The 15,326-nt window shown below is 35.1% G+C and overlaps 1 protein-coding gene across 1 annotated transcript in view; it reads left to right on the top strand.

Moving 5' to 3' along the window:
* The window catches only part of Dsx (transcription factor doublesex), a 30,450-nt gene extending 15,416 nt beyond the window's left edge, over window positions 1-15,034 (top strand). Inside the window, exons 5-6 of the mRNA XM_071787297.1 lie at window positions 7,701-7,880; window positions 8,677-15,034. Of these exons, the coding sequence (XP_071643398.1) occupies window positions 7,701-7,880; window positions 8,677-8,798 (302 nt within the window). The 3' untranslated portion in view covers window positions 8,799-15,034. The remainder of the gene's footprint in view (window positions 1-7,700; window positions 7,881-8,676) is intronic.
* Window positions 15,035-15,326: the final 292 nt, after the last annotated feature.

The raw sequence follows: 15,326 nt of genomic DNA, 5'->3' as shown, positions 1-15,326 counted from the left end.
AATTGTAGAATAAGAATTTCTAAAGGTCTAAATAATGCATTTAAATACGCACTTTTATACGAAATTGTATGAACTTTTTTCTTATTCATATTATTACTATATTTATTAATATATTTTTTATTTTATCTTAGTTATGTAGTCTTTATATGTTTATATTTTCTGATAACATGATACCTTTCATTGATATTTTCTTTTCGCTGTTATTTAAAATGCTAATTTACATATACAGCTTTTTGTAATATGTAAATAGCTCTTTGTCATAATTAGTTCAGTTTTTGATGCTATATGAATTATCGCTGCTGCGATGAATTATTTATCAAGCTGATCAAGATATTTGTAGCCATTCCTACGCGCAAGCTGCACACAAGGCGTTTGCTTTATAGCTTTATCGTATAAACACTATTAACAGGCAATAAGTTTGCGATTAGTTCGAGGTGAATAATGGCTGCCCACATGCAGAAGTGAACGTTTCGTTGAAGGATAAAGAGAGTATAATTTGCGATTAAAACATCGACGCGGATTATATTACGGATTATAGTTACAGTTTTCATACATTTTAACGTGATTGATTCACTATGATCTTCGAAATAATATATCGATAAAGGCGACAAAACGTTTCAAGAGCTACAAATATCTTTTTAATTGGAAGTGTATTTCTATTTACAGTACATTAAATAGAAAAATGTAGATAATCCTGTTAAATTTAAAAAAGTTTTACATGAGAGTGTATTTAATATGACTTTCGTGTTGAACTTGTTTCAAATTTGCCGAGATAAAAGTATCATACATAATATAATATAAGATCGTCGTATCTGTGACAAATGTACAAAATACGATTCGACAAATCAACATCTCGTATGGATTATGATCGCAGGATTTTTGCTTCGTTGACTTTACGATTATAATGCGAGCGTCAAAAGCCTGTTAAGCGAATCTTTCGCGTTAGCAAGTCGAGTTCCCGCATCAGTTTGACTCATCTCTCCTTCTCTCACGATGAAACCACCCTTTGTCCCGATCTTAGTTATTACCATCGTCATGTCACTGATGCGAAAGTTACGACTTGCTGGCGACGATATAATCTACAGTGCACACCGACAAAAAATCGATTTTTCACTTTCGTTTAACGTTAGACATTGCGATGATACAACGGAGGCTTTTGTCTCCTTCTCGACTCTGTTTCGTTGCTTCTTTGTTGTCGCATATTCTTATTCTGAGGGAAAGAAAACTTTGGGTATCCCTTACGTTTTACGGCTACGATGTCTTTGCCAAGCGCGCCTGATTATGTTCTTCCATAGAACAGATTGATTTATCTCGCGTAACTGTCTGTAAGTAGCACTTTTAATGTGTCCCAATTTGTTATAGCACGTGATGTTCGACAGACGATCAAGCGTGACGGTGCAGAAAGCTGTAAAAGCAGTCTGTTCAATTCAAAATGTTTGTCATTCGGCCGTGCCTATTGTTGGCAGTAAACTATCGTAGCGCGTCGTTTTATGTATTTATAACGTTGCGTGTTTAGTTTTCTCATTTGGTACATTGATAGAATTTATCAGATTAGTTGAAAATCATTTACATTATGAATTTATTTCTTTATAGTGCTTTTTAATTCTTAACAGATGTTGCTGAAGATTTTTAGAATTAGTTTTTATGTATCTTGATTTTAGAAATTACTAAGTTAAGATATCTTTTCAACAAAAGTCTTGTCAGATTTTGCTCACAAGTTTTATAAAACAATCATCGTTTATCATTTGTCACGGAGAATATCTTTCCATGCGGAATAATAGATGGAGCAATCGAGTGATCGAAAAATCGAAAAAAGCAAAATCTTGATGTGTGATTTTTAGTCGCTTAAATGTATAAGCCGCATATATTGAAGCGGTTTTGAGGGTGGTTTAGCCACGGGTAGAGGGATATGCTTTGGCCACCTGATAGCAGGGCCACTTCGATAGGAAGGAGGGTGCACAGGGTGGGTAGTAAAGTTGGTCACAGTCTAGCGAGTCGAGCCGGTTCTCTTTTACGAGGCACGGGGTTAAATGATCTGTCACTTTCTCTCCCCTCTCGTATCTCTTTCTCTGTGCGAGGCAGCCTACCACTATTACAAAAATGTCATAAAATATTATGGTGCCCAGTGGTTGACAACGATCTGACGACAGTGCACACTTGCAGGCGCGCACGTGTACGAGTGATCGTCGTGGCGCGATACATCCCTTTTTCTTCTTATATGTCATTCCTCTTGGTCGATGCTTACTCGATGCGAATCACGAGAAACGTTCAAGGAACGAAGGAATTTACGGTGGAAACGCGGGTCAGGACGCTTCATTTTCATTCTCGCGAATCGTCGCGCGAGCCAACTTCGCGTGTCCAAAGAGTCCTAAAATCTTTACGACCTTCGCCTTCTCTCTTCCGAGAGGGCAACGATCTTCGCGGCATCTCGAGCAGTCTCCGAGTGTGTTTATGGTTTCTTCGTCTCGCTTTCGTCGCCTCGTCTGCGTCACTCTCTCTTTCTCGTTCTGCATTGTACGTCGTTCGCGCATCGGTAGACAACGTTACTTTTGTAGTAGTAATACGTGCACAACTACTTCGTCTCGATACCCGTGAAACATGTCATCATTTTCTTTATTGAAAGTTTGGTGACATGCAATTACTATTTTTCATAAGATGTATTTCATACATGCATAGATATGTAAAAGAATACTAGCGCAACATTTGATTAAAACGTTTGTCTATATATTTGGAGGCGGGGAGCGTTTATTTATTATTTTACACTTTTATAGTTGCGAGTAATACGACGTTGTACAGTCACAAACACATAAGTGAAATTAACGAAGAAACAGCGTTATCCTCTTTAACGCTACTCATGTTGCCTAAGCGGTCGACGAAATTACGATTACATCTATTTTTTCTCTTCTTTTCGCGAATCGAGAGCACGCTCCTTACACCCTCTGAGTTTGCGCCACAGTGGCTGACGAGCAAGAATTTTATGCGAACGCTTGACAGGATAGAATTTTACTGCTTTCGAAATGTCGTGTCTCGTAAAAGCCGCTGCGTTCACGACCGTTCCTTCGACTCTTTCCGCTGGAACTTATTGCGATTCCGCGTTTACTATTTTTATAGGCGACAGAGGAATTGTTGCAGAGACTTCGGTTATATTTATGGAAATAGTGTGGTAGCGAGAATAGTATTGTGGGATTATTTTCCGCGGCCACTCGATAATCGCGATAATCGAGCGTTTTCCCCAAATTTATCAATAGATCAGAGACCTATTTGCCGTTCGACGTATGTTTTAGTTCTTGTTCCCGCGTAAAAATAAATATTTGTTTTAATTTTAAATATTTTAAATTACACCTATTTTTTAGATTGTTTTTTATTAATTATTTTAAATTGATAAATAGCTTATATAAATCACATATTTGGCTTATATTTATGGTTAGGTTGCGTTTGTGTCACACACGCTCCTCATCGACGAAACGAACCCTCAGTCGTATCATGACGGTGACGCGACGCTTGGTTTCGATTACGCGCGGTGACACAACGGTATCATTGCTACAAAGCTTGTTCAACCCCTGCATGTTGTGTTTGATGCAGTGTCGTGTCCAACGTTATACCGAGCCGCGATCCATATGTGAGGGAGGCACGTTTGACTGTGCAATACGAGCTCCTAGTCCGTGACGAGCTCGAAATACGCAGATTCTCTCGACTAACGTGTCAACGTGTTAAAAGTGATCGTTACTGCTCTACCTGCTGCCGAATACCTTTGTCATTGACACGCAAGGGTTTTATTACGTTTTATTACGATTAGTATTAGAATAGTTGAACGTAATGATGAAAATACTTTTGAGTTACTTATATAAGAAAGAAACTTATATTGAATGGTAGCAATAACTGTTTTTTTTTCTTTCAAGTTACTTCATTGCGCGTTATTTTCCTTTGAGTCATGTAACTTTGGAGGTGGTTTATGTTGAAATTGTTCAAGCGCGAGAATAGTAGGATTTACGACGGCCCGGAGGTCTTACGATCCTTTTATATGAGTCGGACGCACACGATTTACATTCGATAGCAACAAGAAGCAATAATGACTTAGGGGATTAAAGTTTGCTGGCGGCACGATTCACCACGTAGAATCGAACTTTCAGATTTTTCGGGTTAACGTTCATGCTGATCCCGCGGTCTCGGAAACAGTTTTACGAGCGGCGCGTTTCATAGTTAGTTTTTTACGACGTACACTCCGACCCCAAGAAATTTTTCGTGGCACCGGTTGAGGAACACGACGTTTTATGAGGATCTAACAAAGTCGGCGGCGCTCTGCCTTCGTTAAGGACGAAACTGACGCGGCACCAATTTAACGAGCGCTCTCGTGTGATCAAAGAGTCCACTGCTATAAAACTCGTATAATCGTCTTTGTTGGCCGGACAGATCGAAGCTGGCTAATTACTACTTTTTTTATGATCTAACACTAATTGCGACGATAAGACGGTATAATAGGTGACACGATACTTATCGCGCGCATCGGGTCAAAGAATTAAAAGGGTACGAAAAGAGCAGCTCCAGCAGAATTATATTAATGAAGCACCATAACAGACATTTTATTTTGTTTCTTTATTTATTTAATATGAATGTATATTTATCTTTTATATCTTCAAAATCAAAATTGAATTTAATAAAGTTGTTTCTCTAGTACATCGCGGTTTGAACAATACACTTTTAAGAGACTTGCGCACATATCTATTTTTAAAGTATCTAGTTGAAATACATGTTATACACTTTATTATAGGTATATAGCAAAGTAAAAAATGAGTCACAACTACCTATAATAATAGCTTTGGTGGTACTTAACATAATGTTATAACACTATACTTATAACATAATTTTGTGAAACATTTTATTATTTTATCACATTTTTATTATATTTTTTGCGTATAAGATTTGTGTACGACAATTAATTAATAGATATTAATAGATGTTTCAGTCTAATTACATCCTTCGGTAATTTAATTTTGTAATTAAATTCCCAGTTTTCTTGGTGCAATCACAAGAATATGATCCAAGATTGTTTGGATAGGTTTTATTTTTTGTAGAAGATAGTGAAAAATAAATATTGATAGACATGTACGTTCCTTATTTATTTATGATAATAACATGAAAATGTCTTTCTAGCGCCGATAATGCTCTGATAAGGCTATATGTTTGTAACTTACGTTACTTTTATTGCATTTTAATGATATTTTTATCGCACGTTTCAAGGTAACATTTTTCCATCATATAGAAGTGCACGCTTTGACGGCTTTAAAAAAAAATAATTATTTGTTTATCTTATTGATTTTCCAAGGATATCAGCGAATGGTTACATCTAGAATGATTACACCTAAAATTATTACCTAGGTTTGGATGTAGAAAATGTGTTTGTTCACATGTATTTATATATTAACTGATAGAGATTAATTTCATGCATGTGATAATTTTCCATTTAATTAAGCAGTAATTAGATACTAATCCATTATATCATTTCTAAATGTTAATGTGTCGTCTTTAAGCTACATATGTTGGAGATCTTGTAGTTAAGTTCAAAGTCTCTTCTCGTTTTGAAATTACCGTGAGGATATTAAACGTATATCTCACTGTTTCACTGTCTATATATTTTTTGTTAGATTAAGAATTTGTATCGCCGCGTTTGCACGTTGAAATAAGTTGTTCATTCGCATTTGTTCACGCTCGTTTACTAGTTGTGGATTTATCTGTAAATATAATATATAACTTCGGGGAATAGTAGGGTCAAAAAAATTTAATAGTAAAAAAAGATTATGAAAATAGCGAAGAAGCTAAGACCAGTCAAAGATACTTTAAATATCGATTACAATATAAAATTATTTCTGTTAACTAATGTTACACGAATGGATCGTGTTTCTTCGTTACGAGACGGGTCAATTAATATAATCAAAGAGTACGGACAGTCATTCATAACGTCATAGCGCAACATACTCATATCTTCACTAGAGAGACACACATCTAAATATTATCGGGATTATTTCATCGGTCCCGAATTTTAGCTATATATACATTTCTCCGTTTCTCTTCTGCGAAAGGATTCGGTCGGATAAGAAATAAATATAAACGTATCATGATGAGATATGCACAACAGGCGTTCATCCTGTCACATCTGTTTTATCGCGCTGTTCACGGAACCGAATGATATCATTTGTAACTCCTCTCATCTTACGTAATCGATCCTGTCGCCGATAACACGAGCGTAGATTACTGAGAATCGCATAGTAACGAGAGTGGATTTAATGCGATAATGCGTTCTCCTTCGGTTGATATATGAGAACAATCCTTATCACAAAGTATGTAACAGGAGGGAGAAGTCATACGTATAGAAGCTTATAAAATGTAATGTTTATATAACTTAATTACCAATGTTCCATTTTTGTAAACGGGAAAGTCTCAATGTCAGTGAGTTTTTTTAAGCGTAAGCTTACTATAATGCTAATGGCTTGAATTTAATTTTTGAATAATCAAAAAAGCCCAAGTCTCTTAAAAGCCCAATTTCGCAGCGTGTTTCCGAAACAATACCTAAAATTTTCTTAAATAAGTATATTGCATATTATCAAGTTTGTCAAGGGAGTTTGATTCTTGATTTGTTAGTGATTTAAGTTACGGACAGAATGAAATATTAAAAGGCTAAATCATCATCTACGCGACTGCTTTAGAGCTTAGGGTTAATAGCGGATAATAATAGACTGTAGACTGTTATATTCGCTGTATTGCGATATCCTTCTTTTCGCGTATTATAGTGCATCTCATGCAAAATGGCGTCGCCTGGTGAAAGTTCGTAGCGAACAATAGATGCTTGGAGAACAGAAACGGGAAGAGAAAGAGAGATTTTGGGTAGCAGCTTTTTTTTCCTTTTTTGTTTTTTGCTGCGTGTACATGCATCACTTGGCGCGAAATACTACCGTGTTTCTTGATATATAGGAATATGTGTGTGCTCTTTCCAGTAGTGGCAGTAGTATTATAGTTCAATGAGTTAAAACGCGCGCGCGAACTCGAAAGTCACGCTGCTAAATCCCTTCTCCATATTCTCGTTCTTTTCCCCGGAACTCTTCCCCATCTCGGCTCCTCCCATCGCTCTCTATTCTTCCTCTCTCGCTCTCGTCATGTGCACACGCGCGCACAGCAGCACGTGGTTGGCCGGGTACACCTGGGCGCGTAAAAGGAGGGAACCAACGCCATGCGTCCCGGCGACGCGGCACCTGCATCGCGCCGTTGTCTATTCCGCTGGGTCGTACGGGTCGGCTTCGCAGCGATAGAGGGAGGAAAAGGGAGCTATCGACATTAGCTGGGAGTGGGGCAGTGATGGTGTTCAAGAATGGACGGGGGTGAGGGCACGAAAGGCAAGGGGCCATTTCCTTATTTTTAAAACGATCCGGGGAGTCTTTAGTGGGCGGAGCCACAAGGACTAGATGCGCCACTATTGGTTGCCGCAGTGTCTAATATATCATAACGTAACTATCGGAGAATTTGTCCGCGACTCTGTTTGATTTTAGACTCCATTTATCTTTAATCCACTATTAACCCTCTCCACAAATTCCCTCAGTTCAGATATCCATGGCATGGATACATTTATTCTCATATACCTACATATATATGTATACATATGCATGAACACAGCAACTTTCTCTCACGTTTGAATCTTTGTTGAATTTCAGATGGCTTTCACGTTTTAACAAACTATACTCTGCAGGAGATACAGAAGTCTGGTTTCACGGTCTTGAGAGATCCTTCAAAGATGTGGTATATCTTAGCCAGCCTCAACAAATGTGCCTATGACTTGGACGCGGGAATTAAAAATAATGCCGCTTTGGAATTTGCTGCTAACATCTCTCAAGGTGAGACATTTTTTTAAATATTTCCGTCAAGGTAAAGAAAAAAAAATATTTTTGGAAAAGAGCAGTATCAAACGCATGTATTAAAATTTTCTTTCTAAAATTTTTAAATCATCGACTTAGAAGTATTACATACGATCTAAATATTTAAGGCTCCTGCTGGCTCGATTGTCACGTCCGCGTTGACACCATCACACTTGGCAAAATTGTGAATAAGACGTGAAAAATAACGTGAAAAATTATTCTTGCAACTTACAGCGTCATTTTTCGTTTTAGAATAGTGTTTTTATATTTAAAATATCGCAGTGTGTTAAAATACTGAAGATTTTTATTTTGTTATAATTAATATGTAAAAGCAAATATTTATTTCAATTTGACAGCTGTCAAACAACTTGCTTTCTTCTTAGATTAGATACAATTCAATTCGACACATATAGGTTATTTATTGATTACTGAAAAAAAGGTCAGTTTTTGGTATATTTTACAAGTCTATTCTATCGATTACACTATTTTATTGAAAAATATTTTTATTTTAATGTATGTTGCAAGAATTTTCATGATGTATTTTCTTGCTCTGACGTCAATCCAAGATAACTGCAATGAGTGAACAGGAGCCTTAAAAAATGTTTATTACACAAAAATAAATGATAAACTTTCTAGCAAATAATGATATTAAATGTAAAATATTTAAATTTAAATGAAGAACTTTTCTTATTTATTACTATATAGAAATAAATATAAAACTACATAATAAATTCAATATTATCGAAATATTAACTTGAATTTTTCTGTCTTATAGCTATAATTCGTCAGTTGAAAATTATTCGCCGGAATATCGTGCAAAATATAACTTTTTCATTCATAATTATATATTTAATATATTTTCCATTTTTATTTAAATATAATTTATTTCCACCTTGAATTACATATAATCAAAAATTTAAATTTTTGAAACTTAGCATTGCTCTTCTAATTATTTGAAGTTTATAATTAGATTTGATTACTTCTTGATAATACTGACCTCCATATGAATGGAGTAATAAAGAAAATTGATTAAATTTAAGCCAGAAGCTCAGCAATATATTTCTAATGCAAATTTATGCACTCAAGAATTGGTACAAACTTAATTGGGAACCAGCGCAGCAACAAGAAGATATATTTAATGTTTGCCGATGTCAGAATAATAAATCGAAATTGGCATATAAATATTAAAAGCATAAGTATTGAAATTTTGAAAATCTTATATATATTATATTTAAAAGATTACGGAACGATTTTTTTAAATGAAAAAATTGTATTGTGTTTTATAATTTCCATCTTCTATATGGCTATACTGAACGGAAAACGGAAAAACGGAAAAAAATTTGCAGAAGAAACATTGCGATAAATAAAATCCGACATTTTCTAAAATACTTGTGATTAAACGTTAACTATGAATTATAGGTACATGTTTATTTTTTTCTCTCAAGAACCTTGCCAATTTCGATACGATTAAAATTCTATTTCCGCGTACACCTGACATCCGTAGGAAAATACGTTTCCGTGGAAATTATTTATAATTATATTCTGATGAAAACTGATGCCTTGCTTATTATTATAAAGTGCTTGATTGCAAAACTATTTAATGTCTTCGTCGTGAAGATAATCTTGGGAAAGCTATAGAAGAAAAATACCAGAAAAGTCAACGAAAAGTCTTTTCTCGCCTCAGAAGAAACAATTTTGATCTCGTCACAGAAGATGTTGCCTCGTTATGTCACGAAGATTATGCAAAAACGTGAGAACCTGTTTGGTGTTGCGGCGGTGCGTTTAAACGCGCAAGTTTTACGTACACGCCAAACATTTTTAATTCCATTGTATTCTCGCAGACCGAGATGCTTCACGAGAATGCTTCTTGTCAGCCGTTGTACATACAATGGCAAAGCAGGCCGATAATGCGTGGCTATTGATGTTTTTCTACACTTGAAGATCTGCTCTTGCACCATCAATCAATAACGTTGCTTGAAAATAATTGACGATTGTGTATAACTTGACAATCGGAATGAGAAATAATGTTATTGCAAAACAGGTGAGAATTAGTGAGAGAATCTAGGTGCAGATGAATAATAAATAAACGGATTAATTCAACTTATTTAACTTTCATTATCTGCTTCGTTGATAAAGCATTTTATTAAAAAATTACGTCTGCGAATTAAAAATATTTAGTTTCTGAACCTGAATGGGGTGTTGCCAATAATATATACATTTTACGTATGTCTATATTATTAGAACCGGACTCCTTGACGTACAAAAGTAACATATTATTATCATTGTTACATAAAAGTTACATATTACCACACTTATAACACTCCGCAGTAAATATACGAACCGTGCCAAGCAGGAATCGTTACCGGATATTTTTGCAATTATAATGTAGCCGTCGTTACATACTTGTCTCAACTCTCCAACGCGAGTGCTTAATTTTACTATTGGATAACAGCCAGCGTAAACGAAAATGATCTTTGCTAGCTATATCTGATTTTAGTACCTACATCCAAAGTCGATATTCTATTTCGCTGACTTCCGTGTTTTGTAAAGAATATGCTACGCGTAAAAATAATATAAATAATATAAATGAGCATCTAAACGGAGTTTGTTAAACGATGTTCGTTAAACCACTTGAATATTCTGATAAGAATTTTTATAAGAGACTCAAGCTCGCGGGGAAAAAATGATTAATCGGTTATTAAAGATATGCGTATTAGCAGATCCGGTTGTCTTATCCCGAAGAAAGTCAGGAGCGGCCTAAGGCGTCAAAGAAAAATACACGTTTCTTGCTAATTATGACTGTGGATAATCGATACTCGGATAAAACCTTCTCTCCTTCATCGTAAATCGCTTTGGTTCCGGATCATTGACTATTCGCCCAGAACCGTTGCGAGATACTTTTATTTAACGGTCGACGAACGATTTGCGGCAGCGCTGAAATAACGCCACTATTGCACCGTGTCGCATTCAACAGCAAAGTTGTTGACGATTAGTATCATTGCCACAGATCTTGCAATTAAACATGTGATGCGCGTAACTAATAAGCTTCATGACACAGCCTCGTATAAATAATTACTTCGTACGACGTATTTTCGCGTGAAGCTGAAGCCGTTAGGTTTAATCTATGTGTTTATGCTATAGTTATATCTTTTTAGTCGTGTAAGTTTACCCCCGTGTTGAAAATATAATTTTAAAAATTAAACTTTGAAATGTTTTTTTATTGCATTTTTATGTTTCGAACTTACCGCGCTATTTCTCAATCACATATTTTCTTACGAATTCGGATTCGTCCTTTGCATAAAAAATATTTGAAATCATTTCTTGTAGCTGCAATACTTTTTTAATTTTTAATTTTGTATTTTAATCTCGCACAATTAAAACTTTTATACCACTAGTGTATTTCAAACAGTCATGTGAACAATTTATGTATTTGAGGTAAATTCACGGAGGTGACACAGTTGCTAAAGGAAAAACAGGTATGTAATGTGTTAAGCCAATTGACTACTGTTTGACTCTACTTGACCATTATAAATCGCTTATAGTTTATTTATGGAAAGGGTTTAGCGCCTTAAGACATAATCTAATTATATACACTGAAAAAAATTTATTATTTGCAAGAAAATAAATTTCTTTGAATTTAGTTTCCTTAATTCAAAGAAGTATTGGCGAATTTATGCTTGTAATTTTATTATAAAATTGTCATTATAAGTATTATAATATAGAATGCTTACTCAGTGCTCATATTCTTATTATTATTGTGTATTTTTTTATATGTTACAAGTAATAGTTATATATATATATATATATATATATATATATATATATATATATATATCAGTATTATTACTAATTATTGTTGTTATCAAATTCACAATTTATGATCAAACCCAGACTCGTTATCTTTCACAGACTTGCTAATTAGTCGTCGCGCATTTCGTTAAATTATATCGTTAATCCCGATTATTATTGTTTTGGAATAAACATCGCAAAAGAATGAATGCAATCAGTCTTGTTTGCCCGGTTGGATAATTATATTTAAGTCTATGCGGAAAGCGACATTCCAACGACGCGACGATGGTATGAGGTGGACGACGGCTTCACGTCTCACTAAGCACATGGTTACGCACTGTTACCAACGGGGCGTATAAAACACGTGAATTTATACGGGTATCAAATACTGTGTGTGACAAGATTAATATATACTAGATATTATAATAACATGTTAATATTAGCATGTAGTACAAAGAATGCATATCTATCTATCTATAATAAGTGCTTGAGTGAGAGTCGTCAGTTGGTCAAAGTATATATAAAAAGAACTAGGTCAAGAGGTCAAATATACATTTTAATTTAGCTTAATGTATAATTTCGGAACGTTCCAAACGTGATTTATTTATACGAATCTTGCGGGAATATATTTGATAAATGAGGATATCCTAATTAATATAATCGTATTACCTCTCTGAAAAAAAAACACGTGCATCTTTCGTTGACTAATTTGACGTATAACCAACATGCACGCGTGTCTGACAAGTCTAAACGCATCGGAATGACACTTGCAGTTAAATAGCGGATGTCCACACCTCCGCGCACGTGTCAGAGATTAATGACGCTCCTCGTGAAGAAGTAAGAATGGCTTTGCCATAAGAATAGTACCTGCGCAGAGGTAGCAGCACCAGTCTGGTATAATGTAAATAATAAGTCAGATACTAATGCGCGTATGATACACCTTAATTACTTCCCACGTGTCGATGCCATAGTTCACATAAGTGCGAAATAAGCACATTACAACGATATTATCTAATTGTGGGCATTTAAAATAATTTTTCGAGGTTTTGTTAAATTTACTGATGTTTCACAATAATAATCTCTTGCACAGTTCCTGAAGTATTGCAATTGATACGCGTTTTATGTTTTCGGGATCTCTATAAATTGCTGCAATTAATAAAAATTCTTTGATTTACGTTAGATTCGCCAATTAAATAAAATTAAAAACAAAATATTTGATCGCTTATTTATGAGAAATAATTTGGATTACAAAAAATTAAAAAAAGCATAACGTTTTGCAATGTGTAAATCGGTTTAAAGTCGGACACGGCATTTCTCCGATGCTCTCAAGTCCAGGTCGCGAGATGATTAACAGCTTGTTATCGCGACCGACATAGCGTAGAAAAAATTATGCTTATTCGTAATTTAATGCGTACAATAATTGCATGCCAACACGACTATATCGGGAAAGATATAATTAAAATGCATCCAATCGCTCCTAAGTCGCTGAAGAAAAAGCAAATCGAATAGACTTATCGATGATTCGTTTGCTGCATGAATTCTAATGAGGGAAATCGGATCGTCCAGAATGTCGCGTTTGATGCGCGATTAATACAATTCCATAAGTGTTAACTGTATGAAGATAATAAACAATAAAAATCTGTAAAGATAATTACCGGTTACTGCGGTCGCGCATGGCTACGCCGCGTAAAAGGGTGATAACGATTGCGATAGCACTGATAGGAAAGCACATTGCACACACGTATTCGTTGCACGCGTGTTCGTGCATACGAGCGAGTAACAGTCGTTTCATGCTGCGACGCGAAAATATATTTTCATACACCCCCAGACACTTTTGGCACGCGCTAGATGGATACTTAGCGCTTACGATCGGTCCACTTGACGTGATATAACCGAGGCGCGTGCAATACGTACCAACGTGATGCGAAAATATCTCGTGATGTTGCTGTTTGCCGCGTCGTCGGCCGCATCATTGCTAATCTTTGCGTTGCATCTATCGGCCGTGGCGTATTTTCCATGTATAAATATATACAATGGTTTCAATATCACAATTCTCAGAAAAATCAGAGTATAGGAATCATTAGCTGTGATATTTTTCAAAAAAATTTTTGATGGTTCTTCTCGATAAGTAAAATAAACGTCATAAAAAATAACGCGTTTCTCGACATTTGTGCTTTAATATTGTTTTTTGTAGAGAATCAATAAAATTTATCGCGTCAAAAGAACACAATTTTGGCGTTTTATTGAGAATACTATATTGGATAATATCATTACGGATAGCTAGTATATCGCGGGACTTATTGCGTATTATGCGTTGAATCTTGCCCACTTATGACGTGTTAGAATCACTGGAGAGACGATTGACCTTGCGTAAGTGTAGTCTAGTGATCGCATGCACTGGATAGCATATCGCTAAGTATACGCATGTGTATCTCATATATCAACGCATGTAGATACGTAATTGTCCGGAATGAAATAGAAAAGCTTCTATGTTTTTAACCTAAATAAATGTTCGAATGAATGGTTATTGAAATTATATATCAAACATTGAATAATTTTGCAAATTTCGAATGTACTCTTATATATTTTTATAGTACCGTTATGTGCCATTCATATATATAATTTCGCAATGCAACTCATTATTATCTAATTCATAAGCATTATATTAATTAAACAATTTCAACAATCCAGTTACAAAGATCAACATCAACAAACAAGGATTCATAATTGCAATAATATGATGTAAAATTGGGTATGCGTTGATAACAAATGCATTTGATCACGCTAATAATAATAATAATAATATTAAATTGACGAGTTGAATATCGTTTAAAAATAAAGTATCGTCGATTGGACTAAGAAACATGCCTAGCGAACGAGATTGCGGTGAACGTTACACCAGAAGTATGTATGTACATACTTATATTATCTTGCTCGGTAGGATGAAAAATTAGAAAGGCACTTTTCGTAGATAGCAAGCAGGTGTGGTAGTATTTGCCTGGAGAATATGTGTGCATTTAAAATTATCAATTTTTACTACCAGTTTGATACTAACTGCCGTTAAACGCCTTATAACGAACCGAATACTCTTTGAATGTGAAATTTACGTCGACCTTCGAGAAAGCACGTGTAGCATTAAAGCGGATTATGGAATTGCAAAAGAATAAAATGTATCGCTAAACGTGATAATCTACACTTTACCACCAGGTTCGAATTATGTAAATTGATCTTCTGTGAGCATAAAATGCGATACGAATAAACGAAAAGGATATGTTACTGAAGCTGCTTACTGAAACTGATCATAAAGATAAGACGATTTAGATAATAAAGATTGTTAGCTTCGACATATTTTACAAACATCATTAATCTTATTTTACAATAGGCTCTGCTAATTCATGGTTAAATTGCCGAATTGATATCACAACCAAAAGATTCTGCGTTTAGAATTAATATTGAGAAAAAACGGAGCTTCTTTTCTTCCTGTCAACTCCTATGTATACTCCATGACTTCTTGACGAGAGTCAAGCTGAAGTAAATAAAGATTGATGTACTCTATGACTATGTAATACACGAGGAACACTCGACTTTGCACAAATACGGCACTACTCGTATCTCACATGTCTATACAATATACGA

The sequence above is a fragment of the Temnothorax longispinosus genome, chromosome 9 (genome assembly GCF_030848805.1).
Source record: "Temnothorax longispinosus isolate EJ_2023e chromosome 9, Tlon_JGU_v1, whole genome shotgun sequence".
Lineage (NCBI taxonomy): Eukaryota > Metazoa > Arthropoda > Insecta > Hymenoptera > Formicidae > Temnothorax > Temnothorax longispinosus.
The sequence above is the reverse complement of the archived record's forward strand: the minus strand, read 5'-3'. Positions and strand labels throughout refer to the sequence as shown.